The 20,585-nt window shown below is 41.8% G+C and overlaps 1 protein-coding gene across 2 annotated transcripts in view; it reads left to right on the forward strand.

Annotated features, from left to right (window-relative positions):
* Nucleotides 1-816: 816 nt before the first annotated feature.
* Kdr (kinase insert domain receptor) overlaps nucleotides 817-20,585 on the forward strand; it is a 44,775-nt gene continuing 25,006 nt past the window's right edge. Inside the window, exons 1-14 of one of the 2 annotated variants that reach the window (XM_070012877.1) lie at nucleotides 817-964; nucleotides 4,840-4,933; nucleotides 7,405-7,601; nucleotides 10,606-10,736; nucleotides 10,947-11,115; nucleotides 11,689-11,828; nucleotides 12,499-12,682; nucleotides 13,936-14,050; nucleotides 14,138-14,301; nucleotides 16,545-16,701; nucleotides 17,575-17,698; nucleotides 18,224-18,332; nucleotides 18,739-19,080; nucleotides 20,201-20,347. In XM_070012877.1, the coding sequence (XP_069868978.1) occupies nucleotides 877-964; nucleotides 4,840-4,933; nucleotides 7,405-7,601; nucleotides 10,606-10,736; nucleotides 10,947-11,115; nucleotides 11,689-11,828; nucleotides 12,499-12,682; nucleotides 13,936-14,050; nucleotides 14,138-14,301; nucleotides 16,545-16,701; nucleotides 17,575-17,698; nucleotides 18,224-18,332; nucleotides 18,739-19,080; nucleotides 20,201-20,347 (2,161 nt within the window). In that variant the 5' untranslated portion in view covers nucleotides 817-876. The remainder of the gene's footprint in view (nucleotides 965-4,839; nucleotides 4,934-7,404; nucleotides 7,602-10,605; nucleotides 10,737-10,946; nucleotides 11,116-11,688; nucleotides 11,829-12,498; nucleotides 12,683-13,935; nucleotides 14,051-14,137; nucleotides 14,302-16,544; nucleotides 16,702-17,574; nucleotides 17,699-18,223; nucleotides 18,333-18,738; nucleotides 19,081-20,200; nucleotides 20,348-20,585) is intronic. The other variant, XM_070012878.1, reaches the window with a different exon arrangement.

A 20,585-nucleotide genomic window follows, 5' to 3' on the forward strand; every position in this document is an offset into this window, starting at 1 on the left:
TGCCAAGCGGACGAGGAAAGAACGAGAACCTTGGCAACACCACAAGTGGATTTCCTCATTAAAGGCATTCAGAGGGAGGTTTTCCTGCAGGCTACCGCAAAGCACCTGAAAACCAAATCCCCCAGGTTGGGGTAGGGGGAGGGAGGCTCAAGTCACTGGCAGCTTGGGACCCCCACATCTGGGCCCCAACATTCGCGCCTCCCTGTTTGCTCCTGGGATCCTTGCTGGGAGATCCCTGGGACCCGCAGGGCAGCCGACAGGGTTGAGCTCTTTGATGCGCTGGGTAAGGGCACAGTGTCCCTCATTGTACTCCTGGTGACATTCCCCAAGACCTCCGGGGCCAAGCAACCCACTGAACCTTGAGTGGCTTGCACACAGTTCAGGGCTACAGTTTCTTTCCAAGCAGAAACACAGTTGTCAGGAGCTCCAGGATGGGACGGGGCAGGTGGGGATGTGTAGTGGGCGTGGAAAGCCGAGCAGCCAGGCAGCCCAACCAATGAGGGCGGGGTGGGCGCAGAGCAGCCCCGCCCCGGTCCGCAGGGACCCGCCCCCTGCTCTAGACTTGGTGGGGAGCCCTCACCCGCGCGCACGGAGTCCCAGGACTCGGGGAGGGAGAGCGGGCGCTGGCGGAGCCTCTGCGTTTCCTCCGTCCGTGAGGACACTGAACTCGCGCCCTACTGCAAGCCTCGATCCGGTCCTGCGGCCAGGATAACCTCTTCTACCTGTGTCTGCAGACAGCCCTGCGGGCCGGGGCGCCTTCTCCCTGCGCCTTCCCCAGTTCTGGGCTGCGGGGGGGCTTGGGGGCTGGGGAGTGGGGTGCCATCCATCTCCGCTCCTTCTGTGCGGGTCAAGCCAGCGCCCCAGAGTCCGGGGGCCATGCCCAGCGCGAGGTGCAGGATGGATAGCCAGGCGCTGCTGGCGGTCGCTCTGTGGCTCTGCGTGGAGACCCAGGTCGCCTCCGTGGGTAAGAGAGCCCACTTCCTAGGAACCAGGCTGGAGGAGCCGGGTGCGGGCGGGGAGCGGATCTAACTTGGAGTCCTGCAGTCCGAGAGTGGGAAGGGACTTGCATTTAACAACTAGGCAAACTGAGGCAGCGAGATCGGGGGTGGGGGTGGGGGTGTCCCAGATGGCTCTTAGTCAAGATCCTTTTCCACGCTTCAGGCGTTCCACTGAAGGCTCGGCTGGAGCGTGTCCTGCGGGCCCCGGCACCCTGGGGCTCTGGGGAGGCGGGAGTAGGAAGGTGCCCTGGGCTGGCTGGGCCGAGATGCTCCCGCAGGCGAGAACAGGCGGTGACTCGTTGTGTGGCTGCGCACATCACCCCAGCCCTGTCCCGGGAAGGGAAGCCGCGAAGGGAACCTCAGGCCGGTGGCCCGATGGCAGCTCTTGCAGGAATAGCTGGGGGAACCTGCCTGGCATTTCTTGTTAGATGGAATTCTCGCGCCACTTACTATTTGAAGGGTAGGCAGATGGAGGGATGCTTCCCCTGTCCAGCTCTCCTCTCAGAGAAGGGGGAACTTTGGGACTTGTCTCCATTTCTCTGATACTTTATCAAAACAACGGGGTAGATAGAGGCTTTCGTCAGAAATTCAAGCCGCGTGAACTTCTGCGAGCTTGCTGCCAACATCTAGCGCCACTTTCCCGTTCACTTAACATGTCCCTTTCAAGATTACAGACAAGCTTTGGATGCATAGCTCTTGTTTCCCCTTGTTTTTCTTCTCTCTCTCTCTCTCTCTCTCTCTCTCTCTCTCTCTCTCTCTCTCTCTCTCTCTCTCTCTCTCTCTCTCTCTCTCTCTGTCTCTGTCTCTGTATGGCTTTCCTCTCTTCTATCCTCCTCTTCTCCCTCACTCTTCTCCCCTCCCCCAACCTACAGTTTGTAGACTGATTTCTAGATTTCTAACCTTTGGAGGATGAGGAGGAACCAGTAAAACAATTCTGTTAATACTTTGCTTGCATTAAAAGAAAAGACTCACATGTCTTTAAAAAGATTTTATAAAGATTTTTAAATTAGCATTTAATTAACTTATACAAGCGAAGGGGGTTCATTATGACATCTCTACACATACATAGAATGGATCTGGCTCAACTTCTCCTCTCCTCCCACTGCACTTCTAAAGCAATTTCAACAAGTTCTATTGTTCTGTTTTCATATACTTCAATCATATTCATTCTCAAGGAATCATATGTCCTAAGAGATGCTGACATATATGGTAGTGATTATCTGGCTACTGTTATTGTATTTTCTTGATAATGATTTGGCTCATTATGGGTACTCATTTGTCCCTGCCAAGGCTGGGCTTTCCTGGTTTCTGGGGGAGAGAGTGAAAATCTGGAACACATGCTTGTTCTATCTCCCACAAAGCAGCGCGTTGCTTTTAAACAAGCTGGGGTGTTTCATGGTGCGGCAGCACAACGGTAATCTGGTTGCCCTGAATAGAAGTTGAGCTTGCCCTCTTGGAGTGTGCAACTTGCTTAATTGGATTGGGCTATAATTGGTGCCATCAAATTTTAGAGACAGAGCCACTGTTGTTTTTCCTTCTCCTCTTTGAGCTGGAAGGGTAACAGTGCACAAATTAATTAATGTTGGTTATAAGATTTGAACATAAAAGGGCTTTTATTGAGTAGTAGCATATGTACCTCTTAGGGGCATTTCATTTAGAACTTTCTGAGGAGTAGGTCTCAAACTTGTCACTGCAAATGAATGAAGCTTAATGGAGGGAAACGAAATCAATGTTGTTCTTTAGATGTATATCTGAAGTCATTATTGATAAGCGTGTTGAATGGATTAGTGTGGTAGAATGTGTCTCTGGAATCGTGTGGTGTCTTGGCTTCCTATGAATGGAGAACATATCTTAAAAAATTTATATAGTGAAGGTGTCTAGCGTGAGAAATGATTGCGACCATATTTTATGAGAGAACTCCAAGAATCTTTCAGAGACTGGAGTTGCAGCACAGTGAGGGAATATTTGTCTAGTGTGTGGAAGCCCTGGGTTTGATCCCTAGCTGTACAAGAAAAAGGAAGTTCTTTGGTGGCAGGGTAGACATACCGTATTGAAGCTACTCATTTTACTATTGTTTCTTTTCCTCACGCAAATATACCCAATTAATAGTTTCTATCTTATTTGGATTGTTAGAAGAGTCATGTGAAGTTAGTTCCTCCACTATATTCCTGAACCTAATGTCTCTCAGTCAACTTCCAAGGGCAATCCATTTAAATGAATTCTTTACATTTCCTTTCCTTTATTATTGGAAGACTTGCCTTTGAACAGTTTGCTTTGTTGTTTACTTGTGTCAGATAATTCTCTTTAATGCTAATTAATTGAACAAGTCTACATAGGCCTGTAGCTGTTCAAGACTGCTCCTAGGGCCCAAATGCTGTAGGTTTGTGGGTCTAGGTGCATCGTAAGATAGCAGAAAGTTGAAAAAACCACTGCTGAAACATGTGACTACCAATGTCAATTAGTTTCTTAGTTTCCATGGTTCTTGAGACTATATAATTGGTTAAGAAATCTAGTTATACCAGCAGTCTATTTTGCACATCTATTTGTACCTGTGGGAATATGTGTAGTCAGTTGTCCATTTGCTAACGCTTCTTCAGGAGCCACAGATTCAATGCACTTTGTTTGCTCTGGTTATTTGCTTGCTTGTGCTTTTTATCCATACTACCTCACGTGTGCTTGTATTTGCTCATGTTCACTTAGTTGCCCAACAAAGTCAATACCAGTTTAGGTCAAGGGAATTATGTGTTGTTAGTTTATGTTGGTTAGAAAGCTTGGTTGCTTGTTCAGCATCAATTTCTTTCTTCTCCTTTTGAGACAAGGTTCACTACTGTAGCCTAGGCTGGTCTCGAACTCATAGTCCTGCTTCAGTTTCTTGAGTGCTGGGATTATAGGTGTGCATTACTAACTCTAGTAGGTCAATTACTTTTTAATCTGGTATCTTGAAGATCTTGATCTCTCTTAATGGTCTATCATAGTGGACAGTTTCTCTTTCATGCTTTTTCAACACCTGATAGTTCTTCATCTTTAGTTGACAGAGAACTCAGTTATTTTGCTATAATGTGATCCATGGTAGAGAATGTATTCCATGGTACTTTTTGGTATTGCTTCTTAAACCTCTAGGTAAAGACAGGTTTCTTGTGTGACCTCAGAGCTGTAATTAATGTGTTGAGATTCCTCAGCTGTAGTTAATTAGCATTACATTATTTTTAGTCCTACTCTCTGAGGAAAAGTGTATTAATATGTGTGTATGTGCAAATTCTATTGCTCATCCTCCCATTTTATTGTATTATCTTCTGAGCCATTTTTTCAACCTTTGCTGCTCAGTTACCAGAGGAAGTACACCAACAAATTGACAAAGGACAACGAGACAAGGTCATAGTCACTTTAACCCCTCTCAGGATACATAGATGAGCTGTATAGAACTCTCTCTAAGCAGTATTCACTAATCAGCATTTGGTCAGATGTGTACATCCTATGTTTTATAAGAAATGTCAGTGCATCCTTTCCCAAGGGACTGAGATCATCAGATGAAGGTTCATTTGGTTTCAATGTCCCATATCCTTTTGTAAGACCTTGAAGTTGGCAATGCAGGAAAACAGGAACTCCACCCTAGCACCATGAATTGCAGAACTGTTGTGTTGGTTTCTGACCATCTGCCCATTCTTCCTGTTATGACACAGCTTGTGAACTTTTACTGGGAATGGGGAAAAGTAAAATCTCAGTTTTATACAATGAATTGCTGAAGAGGCCTTTTTTTTTTTTTTTAAAGATTAGAGTATGCATTGTTTATGGAAGGTGTTTCCTATTGGGTCTAACTCTAAATTATTTAATTTGTTTCTAGGTTTGCCTAATGATTCTGTTCATCCACCTTCCCTCAGCATACAAAAAGACATCCTTACTATTATGGCTAACACAACTCTTCAAATTACTTGCAGGTAAGAATTTATTTTAGATTCACATTTCCTGTGTTAAACAATTCATGGTTTATTGAAGGAAAATAATTTCCAATAGGGCAGAATTATAACGGTGTGATAGTAATTGTCCACAAGTATTGAGGTTTCTAAGAACCCATGTGATAATGTTATAGTTTGCTGCTAGTTTTTCTACTATTTTTCTACATGTCCATGTACATCACACCCACATAACACTAGCATACAGTGGACAAGAAATAAATGCAGTTGAGGCCATACTAATAAAGTTGAAGATTTAAGTCAATTTATTTGACTTAGAATGGCTTTTGGGCATCCTTTTAGCCCTTCGTAAGAACCTTATTTCATGGTAAATTCTGAGTGTTGTAGCAATTCAATTTATCCAGGAATTCTACTGAGTGAATGGCCTGCCTACACAGGCTTGCGCCCAGGCTCCACTTTGATGTTCTGAGATGACTATTTTCTCACTTGCCACCAAGAGGTCATCTATTGATTTGTGATTTTACAAGAATAGGTCGTTAGCTGCTAGTGACTAGTGGCTTATACTTACAATCCTAGCTGAGATCCGTGGGTCACAGTTCAGAGTCAGCTCAGGCAGTCATATTCAAGAGACTTTTATCTCTAACTTACCAGCAAAAAGTCAGAAGTGGAGGCATGCCCCAAGTGGTAGAGAGCCAGCTATTAGTGAAGTTATGAGACCCTGAGTTCAAGCCTCACTACTAGCAAAAAAAAAAAAAAAAGAAAGAAAAAAAGAAAAGAAAAGAAGAAGGAACAGGAGGAGGAGGAGGAGGAGGGGGAGAATGAAAATTCAGGTGTGGATAAGGATGGCCAGTAGAGTTTGGGGTTGAATGTAGTGGTCATTCATGAAAGATCTAGAGGTTTCTGAGGAACAGAGAAGGTGATGAATCAAGACCATGTTGTCTCTCCAAAAGAGGGTTGGGATCCACAGAGGATCTTGCCTGCTTACTGCCATTGCCTTATTCTGGAAGAATCAATACCAAGTGGTAAGCAGAATAGTGAAAATCTACTTTAGGTTGTGCTATGAAGGTCCCTGTTTATGGGGGTTCACTTATTAGGGGTAGATCACCATCCCCCAGCTCTTGGGAAGAAACCCAGAAGTGCTGGTTTTTTTTTTGTTTTTGTTTTATTTTTGTTTTTAGCTTGCTAGTTCCCAGTTGATTTCCCTTTTACCTATTCTCAGAATCTAAGGTTGCTAAAAACCCACAAAGATTCTATAGTCCCTTTTGAAACTTGGTAGAAACATTTCTTAGGTTTGGAACAAGGCAGGGAGCATGTTGAAAGTGACTTCAATGATCAGCTATAACTTCATGAAAACGTCGAGCGCTTTGAATGGAGGGTCAATAACATTACAGTTTTCTTGGTATTGTCTCTCTTCTTTGAGGTCTTGTAGATCCATGCTCATTAAAAGTAATCTCTTTTAATGGGATCTTTACAAAGACCAACAGACAATTATTGATAAGTTGTAACAGCAGATGACAGAATGCCATGGACTCAGCTTCAGAAGTCACTCACAGAGTCCTGAGCTTTCTACTAATTCTACTAGCCTGATCTCTTACTCTCCTGTTTACTCTCACTCTGCTCTACTTAATCTGACTTCCTTGCTGTTCGCCTTATACCCCAGGTGTGCCCCTGCCCGGGGCCTTTGCATTTTCTGTCCCTTCTGCCAGGAACATTAGTCTGCTCAATATACTTGATGACCAGTGCCATCAAATCCCCTCCTTCTAGCACATTCCCCCCTTCTCTGTGCATCTTTCATCCTTTTGAACCTTCATTTTAAGTTGCATTACCTTCTCTGGTTGGACTGAGATTTCAGTGCTGAAGACAGAAGCCAGGGCTTGAGCAATCTGAGGCAAATGCTCTACCATTGAGCTACACTCCTAGACCTTAAGGCATTGCTTTTTTTTTGTTTCTTTGTGCTGGTACTGGAGCTTGAACTCAGGATTTGTGTGCTCTCCTTTAGTTCTTTCTTCAACTCAATATTGGCACTCTACTACTTGAGCCACAGCTCTACCTCTGGCTTTTTGGTGGTTAATTGGAGATAAGAGTCTCATGGACGTTGCTGCCTGGGCTGGCTTTGAACCACAGTCCTCAGATCATAGCCTACTGAGTAGTTAGGATTACTAGACACAAGCCACTGATGCTCGGCTTCGGGCATTGCTTCTTATTTGGTCACTGCTGTGGCTTTAGTTCTAAACAATGCTCATTTCATAGTGGATGTTTGATAAGTACTTGTTGAAATGAATGTGAGAGTTTTAGAAAGTGCAGGGCTTTCTCTCCAGCAGTAACTTCTGAGGCTGACTCCACGGTATTTGGTCATCTGTTGTCACAACTTGCCAGGATTAAATTGTCTGTTGAGTCACTTACATGACTTAGAGGACTAAACCTTCCATTGTCTTAGAAGCCAGCCCTATGGTGTGGTCCTTCACATGAATACTTTCTTGGAATTAATTTTTCAGAGGACAGAGGGACTTGGACTGGCTTTGGCCCAACACTCAGAGTGGTTCTGAGGAAAGGGTGGAGGTGACCGAGTGTAGCGACAGCATCTTCTGTAAGACACTCACCATTCCCAAAGTGGTCGGAAATGATACGGGAGCCTACAAGTGCTTCTACCGAGACACCGACGTGGCCTCTGTTGTGTATGTCTATGTTCAAGGTAAGTGGTAGAAGAGAATGCATTTCCCATGGCCACTTAACCAGTCCTAAAACACAAAAGGCACAAAGAAGAATACTGCCCAACAAAAGGCCTGCTCGAAGACAAGGGCTGTTGGCCAAACGGAATATACAAAGTACTTCCTCCCCTCCCCCAGGCTTCCTCAGAAATGACTCATGGATGGTTCTGGAGGACGTCTGTCCCTGGAGGATGCCTATGGCTCAGTTAGTTGGGCTCTAATCTTTTCTCTGTGGTAAATCGGCGATCCTTCATTGGCTGTGGAGACTCACAAAAAAGCCTTCTGGTCTTTGAGGTGGGGTGGCAGGGGCCGGGGGCGACACCACCAACAACAACCTTGAAATCTTTGAAATCAAGGAAGATGTGGGGGGGGACAGTAAATTATAGAGAGGTTTCTGTGGTGAGATATGTTATCTGCAGCAGGGTGAGAGGGTTGTGAAAGAATGCATAAGAAACCAGCCAAGGACTCTGGAGGGTTTTGTTTGTTGTTGTTGTTTTATGTATTTTGTAAGAATCTTTTCTTTTCCTACTTACACTTAATAAAAATATTTTTTCTCATTCATTTGCAAACACTGTATTTCCGAAGGACCCTGAGAGATGGCATTTCTTGTCTTTGTGACCCAGTGTGGCTTGCAGTCTAAAACTCACACCAGAAAGACCAACTTAAAGTTCACATAATGTTACACATAGTCAGTATTTATAATATGAATTATGCTTTCTTTAATATTTTGAATGTCATACACTATTTTTTAAGCATAGTGTCGGACACTATGTTTTAAAGGCTGGAGGTGTGTCTCAAGTGGTAGAGCACTTGCTTCAAAGATCAGACCCTGAGTGAAAGCCCCAGTTTTAATGAATGAGATTACCTATAATTATACCTGTACAATTTTGAAGCGTGTATGGTCTGCCTCATATTTTACTTGGCTATCTGACTTTTCTTATCAGCAAAGGGTGGATTTTTAGAGATATTTTATTTATCTGTTTATATGAAACTTTGCATTCCAGATGTAAGACTTACTTTTTGTTGTTGTTGTTCCCAGAAGCAAGTTTTAAGGGACAGGAATGTTATCAGTTGTGGAGATGTGCTGGCATACCTCTACTTACATGTCAGTGGTGTCATTCCAGTGCGTGGAAAAGTGGGGGTAGACCATCCCAATAACCTGTGTCTTTCTTGAATTGCACAATGGTTGGGGATGAGTTTTGCTCAGGGTATGCACAGTCCAAGACAGAATTCCATGCCCTCCTCCCTCCCCCCCACCCCCCGTAGGATTTGAAAGAGACAAGGGCTCAGATCGTAGAGAATTTCTGGCCCCTTTTGATCTGGCAGTCTTGGGAAAGGAGGCTTTCTTAGAAGATTGCAAGGATTTCCTGCTTTTAGCCTGCCTGGAAATACTACAAGATGAACCTCTCCCATAATATCTCGTTACTTCCTTCTCCTCCAGTCAGGAAACCTGGAGACATGTGAAAATTCATTTTGCCACTTACAGTAAACATTTTATTTTGAGAGGATGGGTGGCTGTTTGGGTTCCTTTTGTTTACTTCCTTTTTAGGGCTATGGAAATAGAATTGATTTACCAAATAGCTTTAGTCTTATGTCAAAGGGTTAATTTAGCTTCCAAAGGTTCTCTCTGTAAGCAAGTTATATAATATTCCATAACATGTGGATGAAAGGTAGGCAGCATGAAGAAGTGACAGTATCTGGCACTGCTTATTTCTCTTGTCGCTGCCTTGGATGCACCATTAAATTCTGCTTCCTGTTGCAGCTCAGTATTCTAAGCTGAGCTATCCAAGGTTTTGGACATGAAGTTTAACAATGGGAAAGAAAACACTAAATGTAGTATTCCCTGCAGACAGGTCTTTTAATGTCCCTCTCTACCCCGCTGCCCCCATCCCCACCTAACTTCCTTAGTCTTTTGACCCTATTCTCTCCAGCAATGGATGGAGCCAGGAAGTGGGCTCTGGTCTCATAAGATAATGGCTATGGCATGTGGTGGGCTAGATTGGCTGCTTTTCCGTGCTTTCCAGCTGGGAAGGAAATCAAACTTTTGCTGTTGCAGGGAATTAGCTGCTTTTCTTCCCTTTGGTTTAATTAACTCTTTCTTCACCTTTGAAAATACTCCATCAGATAGGTGGGGAATAGCGAGATGAAATGTTATCTTGTTTTATCTCTGAGATTTCTAGCATGACGCCACACCACACCATTTCTATCTTTGGGGATTTAAGTGTGTTTCCAGCAGCATGCTAACATTATATGAATAATGATTGAGTGACAGTAAAAATCTCTTTAGTTTTCGTCTCAGTCTTTGGTGTTGTGGCTTTTCAAATATTCGTTGTTGGAGATATTAATAATGGCATAATCTTTAAATGTGCTTGCAAAATGGTGAATATAATTCTCAGTTCTTCATGGTCATGAATATTGTTTTATAAAGCCACTTCTCTGCAGTCTTCACACTCTTAAAATGTCATATAATAAATTCTCATGAGTAATTGAATTCAGAAATTATTAGTTTTAATTTAAAGATCATAATTTGTTTTCATAGCATTTTCATTAGTTGTCCAAGGAGAAGATGAATTTTTTAAAATTGCAAAACTCATTGGTTTAGTGTATAAACTTCATTTTAATTTTAAAATAAGTATGTTTCTTCATTTTGACAAAGACATAGTATTCTGTTAAAATGTGAAACTTCTTAAAATAGATTCATCTTGCTGCTGATGCTCTTTGTGAAGGAAGACAATCTCATTCTGGGAATTGTCTTTAATATTCTCTGCCTGTCTGACTTGTTCTCTCTCTCTCTCTAACACACACACAAACACACATGCACACACGTGTGCACCATTGGAACAGATATATGCCTATAGACTCATTTGTGGATGCTTTTGCCTGTGAAAGACATCAGTTTCAATTACTTACTTCCTTAGCATTTATGAGCTTGAAAGATGGCTTTCTCTTACGTCAGCAACTCACCGGTGAAAGTCTTTTTTCTTCTAGATTACAGATCACCATTCATTGCTTCTGTCAGTGATCAACATGGAGTAGTGTACATCACTGAAAACAAAAACAAAACTGTGGTGATTCCATGTCGTGGGTCCGTTTCAAACCTCAATGTGTCACTTTGTGCGGTGAGTTTCATTTTTCGATCATCTCTCAAATCTGCATGATTTTGAGTGACTGTGAAAATGGGTAGCCTATTTCCAATATCATATGCACTATAGACTGTAAAGATCCTTTAGGAAGTGTTAAAATGACAGAGAATAAAACCAGCTTGCACTGTTCAAAATAATCTATCTCCTATAATGATCACTATCATGATGTTTCTTTTTGTTATCCAGAGGTACCCAGAAAAGAGATTCATTCCTGATGGAAATCGAATTTCCTGGGACAGTGAGACTGGCTTTACTATTCCCAGTTACATGATCAGCTATGCTGGCATGGTCTTCTGTGAAGCAAAAATTAATGATGAAAGTTATCAGTCTATTATGTACATCGTTGTGGTTGTAGGTAAGAAGATATTTCCTTCCTATATTGTTAATACCAGACAGGACAGAGTGGCATTCTACATGAAGATCTGGAGATTAAGGTGTAGGGTGAAAGAAGGATATTAAAAATATATTAACTCAGGAAATGGGGCAGGACAATTAATTGCATCTATTTTTTTTTTTTACCAAGTAAATGGACGCACAATGGATTTTTTTCTCTTTCCTTGCTGAGACCAAGGATGGAAAAGAATACTATCCTATGTGTCCATTTTATGAAAAAATTAATATAGCATTGCCTGGTTTCAGCTCTTTGAATTGGAACTATTTTCTGGAAAGTTAAGCAGTTTAGTAAAACTGACCCCATTGGCCCAGACTTTTCTACCCACTGGGCTACAACATCTTTGAGAACCCTGAAGGTAGTGATAAAAATGCCAAACTCTTGGTAGACTTTTTTCCCTCCTGAAAGGTACCAAGTATTGTTGAGGCCCTGAGGAGCAAATGATAACACATTTTGTATTGCTTAAAAAACAATTGTGCGAATTCATAGGTTTCTTTTCTGTTTCCATTTATTTCTTTTTCTATTTGCTTTCTCCAGGGTACAGGATTTATGATGTGGTTCTGAGTCCTCCTCATGGAATTGAACTGTCTGTTGGAGAGAAGCTTGTCTTGAATTGTACAGCCAGAACAGAGCTAAATGTAGGGCTCGACTTCAACTGGGAGTATCCTTCTTCAAAGGTAACACTAGCAATTCAAGGCCAGACCTCTAAATTCTTTGAAAGTAAATCCCAATAAAATTTGCTTAAGAATCCTCTTGCCCAGATAAAATATAAAGTCATACACACACACACACACACACACACACACACACACACACACACACACACACACACACACACACACACACACACACACACACACACACACACACACACACAGAGTCTTTAGGAAGTTTGTAGACTATAAACCACAATCTAGAAAAAGATGCAGTGCTAGTAGCTCTGCCACCACATTGTGAATAATTGTTTTCTCTAGATGATTACATCTTTCCATATTGTGTTACTTCTCTGTTTTCAACAGCCCTTGATCTACAATATTTTCCCTATAAGGAATTTTCTTTTTAAAAGGAGGCTCAAGGTACACATCTCCTGAAAAGGTGGTCATAGTGCTGTGTTTTCACAGTCCATATCTATCTTATTCTCATCAAAAATTTAAAAAAAATCTTAATTCACTTGCTTTCATTTATGTATCCTGAATATAAATAGACTTGTTGCTTATAGAATGTTAAAAGTCCCTGCTACTAATATTAATTAGTGTTCATCAAGAGACAGGATTTTATTTATCTGGAAGTTATTGGATAAAGTAGTGTTGGCTTGGGAAGTTCAATTTAGTGCCTTTTTCTTTTAAGCATCAGCATCAGCATAGGAGAATTGTAAATCGGGACCTAAAACCACCACCTGGCACTGTGATGAAGAAATTTTTGAGCACCTTGACGATAGATAGCGTATCCCGGAGTGACCAAGGGTGGTACAACTGTACAGCATCCAGTGGGCTAATGACCAAGAAGAACAGCACATTTGTCCGAGTCTATGGTAAGCTACATCTGCCTCCTTGGAAATCATTATGTGCCTGGACAAGTGAGATGACAAATTTAGGCCATCTTACTCATTTAGAAGATGCTTTTGAGAAAAGACACATGACCTAAAAGTCAAGAACATAGCTTTAGGGTCAGGGGCTTAGGTTAAAAAAATCCCAATTTTAAACTAAAATTAGATACTTTCCTCAACACTAAATATTATCTCAAGTTGTTGCTGAGATTTTAATCATTACTATACCAAGTACAGTGTTTCTCTCTCGGGTGGTTTGAACATTTCATTGTACTGTAATGCTGAAAAACATGCTTGAGTAAGTACAAACTTTGCAAATTGGAGCAATTCAGATTCAACCACTTTCTGAGGGGTTCATTCATATAAATCACCTAATGATTCACTTTCTCCGTTGTATTCATAGAAATGTCTCAGTTGCAGTAATTTGTATAGATCTACAGATCTCTTTTTATCAGCTTTAGTAGGGATTTTGGGTTTCATTGATGAGAATGCATCAGAGACAGGCAGGCTCTGGCTTATGATGTTTTAGAGTTACTCTTCTCAGGAATACTTTAAAGAAGTCAGGGCAGGAGGGAGACCAGTCAAGAGGCTAATTGCTTCCAGGAGAGTCAAAGTGGAGGTATTAAGAAGTGATCTGATTCTGGATCTACTTTGAAGGTGCAATCAGCACGACATTCTGAGGGGTATAAGAAGAAAAAGAGTAGAAGATGATCAAGAGTAGAAGGTGATTAGCATCAACTGTTGAGAGAAGACAGAGGAAAGACGAGGATTTGGGAAACAGTATTGAATATGTCCATTTAAAGATGCCCATTACACATCCCAATTGGAATATTTAAGACACAAACCTGAAACCCAAAGAAGTCAGGGCAAGAGACACTGAGGAGGTGAGGGAACTGGTATTTTAAGCCTAAAGCTAGAATAGCATAGAGACAAATCAAGGGTTCTGACAACTGAGTGCTGGGCACAACAACTTGTGGAGAGCTTTGTAGGTGCTGAAGAGTCTCTGTGATCATTGGTGACTTGGAGAAAGCTGCATAGAAAAGGTTCCTTAGCCTGTGCGAGGACACTTAGGAAAGAGGAATGACAATGCAAAGGCAAGAGAAAAGTGACGATGTGACCCCTAGGAGAAGACTATGCTAGAAACAAGAAACTAAACCAAAAAGCCATTTACTGTAAGGTGACATTTACAGTAAGGTGACATTTACAAGCATCATTGCTTTTATTTTATTTTCTTCTAGCGAAACCTTTCGTTGCTTTTGGTAGTGGTATGGAATCTTTGGTGGAAGCCATAGTGGGAGACCGTGTCAGAATCCCTGTGAAGTACCTGGGTTACCCAACCCCTGAAATCAAATGGTAATTATGGGAAGCAAAGGCAAAGCATTGTTTCACATGAGAGCACAACTTTTGCATTGCATTGATTCCTTGGATTTCCTCCCCTAGGTATAAAAATGGAAGACCCATTGAGTCCAATTACACGATCAAAGTGGGCCATGTACTGACAATCATGGAAGCAAGTGAAAAAGACACAGGAAATTACACCATCATCCTTACCAATCCTATTTCCAAAGAAAGGCAGAGCCACATGGTCTCTGTGGTTGTGAATGGTGAGTCCATTCAGTCTCCTTCCTCTCAAGCTTTTATTAGGGTTAGTATGATTAAGTCCTTCTAAGCTACCAACCTCTCATTCATTTGCCTCCCGCTGGCTTCCTTTCCCACATCATGACTGGATAAGTGCATAAAAATGGGGAAAAATAATCTAAGAGACAAGAGTAGAAATGAGATATTGAATGGGGTGCCCTGGCCATGTTTCCTTAAAACACCATAGAAATAGGCAGTGTGGCAGTCAGATGCCAAATGAAAGTAGAAGGTACCAATAACCAAATGCTGGGCATTGATTGTCCACAGAGTCAGCTGTCAAGCCTAGATTGCTCTCTCTTTGTTCTTGTGGCATGGGATTAAACACCTGGTATGCAGATGTTTCAGACTCTTCCCTTTGCATTTTGTGAGAAGTGTTAGTTTGATGCTGTAGTTAGTGTGTCAACTACAACTAGAGGCACACAGGCAGATCCTGTCTCAGAAGGCCTTTGCACGTGGACACGGTTGGCGTGCTTAGAGTCCAAGATCTGCCTCTGAGCCTGTGAAGGAAAGAGACTAAGCTTTTGATTTAAGGATGAACTATTTTTTTTTCAAAGTGAAAGACCTAAATAAGTATTTGAGGTGGGGGAAGAAGAGTGCCATGGGTCAAGGGAATGTGGGAGAGGAAAAAGTGATATAAAACATGTCTTCATTGCAGGGCTTCTGGAAATCTTTAATATGCTAATGACTATTGCCAGTTTCCAGGGAGAGAGACAGAATATTCAAGATTTGACAAAATTATCTGATGGGAGAACTTTTTCCCTTGAGTAAATCCATTAATATCTTGCTGCAGTTTGAGAAATGCTCCTTTGTTGTGTTCCCTACTGGCACGGCACATTAAAACTTCAAGATAGTCTCTCAAGACATTAAGCCACTCCCTATATGTCCTAATACTCCTCTGTGTGTCTGCTGGACCTGGCTTCATTTCTTTCTTCAGAGAGTATTTTAAAGATAACAGGCTCTGAAGAGGTTGCTTAGAAGGATGAGTGTCCAAGGTATGTGGGAGAGGGGAGAGACTGGAAAGTTAGTAAGTAGGATGAGAGAAGGGAAGGATCAAGCCATGAGAACAGCAAAATAGACATTGAATAACTCCCTTTTTAGCACTTCATGAAGTCAACAAGCATCTAATTCACCACAACATTTACTCTGTTGTATGAGGTAAATACAAAAGTGAAGTCAGGTTCTGAATGTACAAAGGAAGGTGTAAATCTGTGTAGAACACATTCCTGTGGCCATTAGCCTTGACATGCTCTCTCTCTCTCTCTCTCTCTCTCTCTCTCTCTCTCTCTCTCTCTCTCTCTCTTCTCTCTCTCTCTCTCTCTCTGTCTGTCTATCTGTCTGAGAGAAGCTTGAGGTTGACAGCAGTAAAATAATAGTTTTGTGTAGGGACTTTTGAACTAAAAGAAGAGGAGGAGGAAAGAGGGAAAGAAGGAAGGGAGGAAGGAAAGGAAAGAGGAAAAGGGAAGGAAAGGCAGAGGGGAAGTGAAGAGGTGTATTCCACAAGAACTCACGCCTTCCTTTGTATGTTGTGTTTGCATTCAGAAGTCAGTGTGTGGGTTTGTCTGGGGTCAAGCCACATACTAAGTGAGTGACCTTGGATCGGCTCCTTAAGTTTTCTATTTCATTCTTTTCATATGCTAAGTGGGCATAGTAAATGTGGTTGTGAAGATGAAATGCATGAATCATGATAATAGCTAAAACAGTGTTTGGTACATAATTGTAATGTCTCTATTCCAACACGAGGGAGATTGGAGGAGAGAAAGAATGACCTCTATGTGGAGGCATGAGATGTGAGGCTTGCATAACGTCACTCAGCTTATTTGTTTTTATTATTATCATCTTGTTATTATTATTGGTTCTGACATCTCTTATTTACAAGTCCAGATATTTTATTTTATTTTTTGGTCTGTTGGCCTGGGCGCTGTCCCTCTGCTCAAGGCTCAAGGCTAGTGTTCTAGCACTTGAGTCACAACACCACTTCTGGATTTTTCTGCTTATGTGGTGCTGAGGAATCAAACCCAGGGCCTCATGCATGTGAGGCAAGCACTCTACCACTGAGCCACCTTCCCAGCCCATGTGCAGATTTTTTTTAGTGAAAGAAAGTGGGTGTAAAAACAAGGAGCTTTAAAATGTCAGCTTTGGTTGCTGAAAGCCTCTTCGTTCATTCCTCAAAGCCGATTGGCAATTTAGAACTTGTCTTTCCTGTCTCCAGTCCCACCCCAGATTGGTGAGAAAGCTCTGATCTCTCCCATGGATTCCTACCAATATGGCACCACGCAAACACTGACGTGCACAGTCTATGCCAACCCTCCCCCACATCATATCTACTGGTACTGGCAGTTGGAGAAAGAGTGCTCCTACAAGTCCAGGTGAGGAGGATCATGAAGTCTGCTGCTCTTGACATTCTGCATTCTTATAGTCATGCCATATTGCAACTCCATTCTAAGCCAAGAAGGTCCTGCCTAAAAGTGGATACTAGTGGTGCTTGGCTTTGTATCTAGGTTGTAGCACACATCTTTAGTTGGGGTATCTCATTGTGTCACTGGCAAGTTCTTTCTTCTTAGGTGGCTCCTTGGCATATACTTCTTCCAAACAGGTTATTCACTAATTTACTAATTGTCAGCCTGTGGGTTTTTCTTCTTCTACAAATCAGCTGGAGACTAGCACACTGATCTTTCTTATCTGTGAGAAGGCCCATCTCTTAGAGGAAGTGCTGATGGACGGGAGGGAGTGATAACCTAGCCTAGCCCTCAGAGTCTCAGGCGAGGCTTATCAAGTTCTAACACAAGTCCAGACATCCTTAGGGAAAACAACAACCACCCTCACCACCCCCAAGAAGTCCACTTCCTGTTGTTGTTTTTGAAATGACCACTACTAGTTTCTGACTATTTCCTACACAAAGGCCATGGGTCCAGAGAAATGACTTTCAGAAGCCTAGTGGCTTCTAAGTTTCCTTACTTTCCTTTGAACTAAATAAACTTGAATTGTCTTGTCGATCCAATTTATGAATGGAAGTTTGTTCCTAAAATAGCTGCTTCCCTCCTGTATCCTGAATGAAATCTACCTAAGACTTTTTCCCTCCTTATTGAGGCCTATTTTTAATTGGCGCCAAGTCTTGTTAAGTGGTAGGCTATCCTGAAAATTATTTCTAAGAACATAATAAACAAAGCCTGACCCATGGAACCCAATTTGAATTAAAGACAAGCTAAGTCATAACCTGATGTTGCATCCCTCTCTTGTAGCCAAGCTCTTTTAATGACAAACTCGTATACTTGTAATGAATGGAGAAATGTGGAAGATTTCCAGGGAGGAAATAAAATTGAAGTCAAGAAAAATCAATATGCCCTAATTGAAGGAAAAAACAAAGTGAGTGTCAAGTTCTTTCATTTGAAAAATTTATCTCTGTATTTCCCTCTCTTTGTGGAAGTATGGTCTAATAGTATATGAGGCATATTGGAGATTAATAATCAGATAGATTGGATAATCTAATTGGATAATCTAGCACTGTAAGTCAGTTTGAAAGCACCATTGACTCTCAGCAGTTCCCATTAGATTACTAAGAGTTTCTCAGAGAAGAATAACACATGGATGCATTTTATGTCTACATCCACTGTAAGTTAATTCTGATTCTGTAAACATCAGAAAAATGTGCATCATGTTATTGTATTAAATCACAGTATTAATCTGATGATTTCTCAAAACACTTCTTGGATATTGTGTGAGCTACATACCAAACTGATTAAAATTGTGAATTTGAGGGTGGTCAGTGTGGGAATGTGACTGAAGTGCAGTAGAGGTCACAGAAATTGTGGGGACTGCTCAGTTTTAGTCTGAATGCATATACAAGAATACAGACTAGGTTTTTTAATAACCTAAGTTTTTTCCCCCCAGACTGTGAGTACTCTTGTCATCCAAGCTGCAAATGTTTCAGCTTTGTACAAATGTGAAGCCATCAACAGAGCTGGGAAAGGAGAGAGGGTGATCTTTTTCCACGTGACCAGTGAGTACTCTTCTCTGGAGGATGGGATGGGTCCTTCACAAAGTATGTCTGAGCTCTGAAATGCTCTTGTGTCCTTGCCATTGATATGAGTGGCATGGTCCAGTGGAAGAAGTTGGTTTATTAATGGTGATGATTTTGTGCATAAATGAAAATTGCTCAGGTACCTCTTGGGCTTATGTGAAATCAGTTCATAAACCTTCACTAGAGGGAGAATTATTTCATGCATGCTTTAAGCCCCAAGACATTCTGGAATCTCAACCATCCAGTTCGCTGTCTCCTTATAGTAAGTGATAATACTATTAGAACTCTGCTTGTTTGTATTATGTAGCAGCCTGAAGGCAACAAGAAGATGATAGTGTACCATCTGAGGTAAAATCACCCTCTAACACTGGGCTTTACATTTCAGAGGGACCTGAAATTACTTTACAACCTGCTACCCAGCCCACCGAGCAGGAGCGTGTGTCTCTGTGGTGTACTGCGGACAGGACTATGTTTGAGAACCTCACATGGTACAAGCTAGGCCCTCAGGTTCTACCGACCCACACAGGAGAGCTGCTCACACCTATTTGCAAGAACTTGGATGCTCTTTGGAGACTGAATGCCACCATGATCTCTAACAACACAAGTGATAATTTGGTTATGGAGTTCCAGAATGCAACCTTGCAGGACCAAGGAGACTATGTCTGTTCTGCTCAAGACCGGAAGACCAAGAAGAGACATTGCGTGGTCAGGCAGCTCATCATCTTAGGTAAGGGAGGCAACTCTGGATCAGGCAATTGGCATGCTGTAAATAGATCGTGTAAATAAGGTGCTCTGTGAAAAGTTGTACTACCTGGGAGCTTATGCAGTAAGCTGGTACACATTCATGCAGGGAATGCTCTGGAGGAAGAAAGAAGCTAACATTGATGAATTGGTATGTTAAAAAAGCAAATAGCATGATTCTACTAAACCTCTATGATGAGCTCACTCACTAGTATTTGCAAGAAGGGGTTAGTTTTCTGCTTTGTTCTTGGACATTGATTGATGTAAGTCTACCCATTGTGGGATACCTACTGGGAGAGAAGACGGTGCCAGTTCACAGTGATGGATGGGATGAGAACACAGGCAAGCATTGGGTACTATGAGGTCTCTATGTCCATGTGGACTGGGATTGGTTTCTGTTTTGCTTCATGCTGTAGGCTCTGATTATAGAACATACCAGCATTCAGAAGTGCTCAGTGAGATGCCTGCTGTATGGGCAGAATGATGGAGGGATGGGTTTAGGACCTAGAAGGACCCACTCTCCATGCCTCTGAGTGCATCCCACATGGTCCTAAGTAGCTATGTTTTTCTATTTTATATGAAGAGTGTCATAAGATTCAGTGCATTTACACTCAGATTGTATGAGCAGTGCCTTGCTCAGGGCTTTGGCATATTTTAGGAAGTATCTGCAGACGCTAACATAAGACTTGATTCTTTAAAGACTCAGGTGATAGAAGTAAAAGTGTCCAAGTGTATTTCTCTATCTCTGGTTTTCCTGAAATCTGTCTTGCTTGTGTTTTGGTGGAAATTAGACTGCAGTTTTAGACTCATCAGATTCCATTATTATTTCATCTATTTACTAAGTTATAAGGAATCTGAAACGCTGTTTGGTCCGTGAGCCTTTATTTCATGTCTTTTCAGCAGGATCACTAATGTTAATACATTAAGACATCCAATAATGTGTCAGAACTGTTCTTACTCATTTTATTTGACTTAGTGACCAACAACATTAAGGTCAGCCTAGTAAACTGATAGGTTGAAATGTACACTTTCCAGCTGTTTACAGATATGAAAACCATTCCACTAGTTATAGCTACAGTTTCTGTGCTTTCTTTTTTTATCTGCAGAGCGCATGGCTCCCATGATCACAGGAAACCTAGAGAATCAAACAACGACTATTGGCGAGACCATCGAAGTTGCCTGTACAGCATCTGGGAACCCCCCTCCACAGATCACCTGGTTTAAAGATAATGACACACTAGTAGAAGATTCAGGTGAATAGAACCTGTCCATCTCTCTGGATGTAGAGTTTTCCTAGGGAATGTGTGATATAAACATTTGTTTTATTTCTTGATTGGTTTAAAAAGTAGACACAAAGCAGTATTCATGTGAAATGTCTGACTCATGTCCTAGACTTGGAAGCAGAGTATTTGGAGTCTTCTTGAGTTTTCATAGAAGCTTCATGGGAGACCAGTCAATAGTCAAGGCTATGTGTCATGCCACTTTGGAGTT

This window comes from Dipodomys merriami, unplaced genomic scaffold, assembly GCF_024711535.1.
Source record: "Dipodomys merriami isolate MVZ:Mamm:240054 unplaced genomic scaffold, mDipMer1.0.p SCAF_9, whole genome shotgun sequence".
NCBI classification, from domain to species: Eukaryota; Metazoa; Chordata; class Mammalia; order Rodentia; family Heteromyidae; genus Dipodomys; species Dipodomys merriami.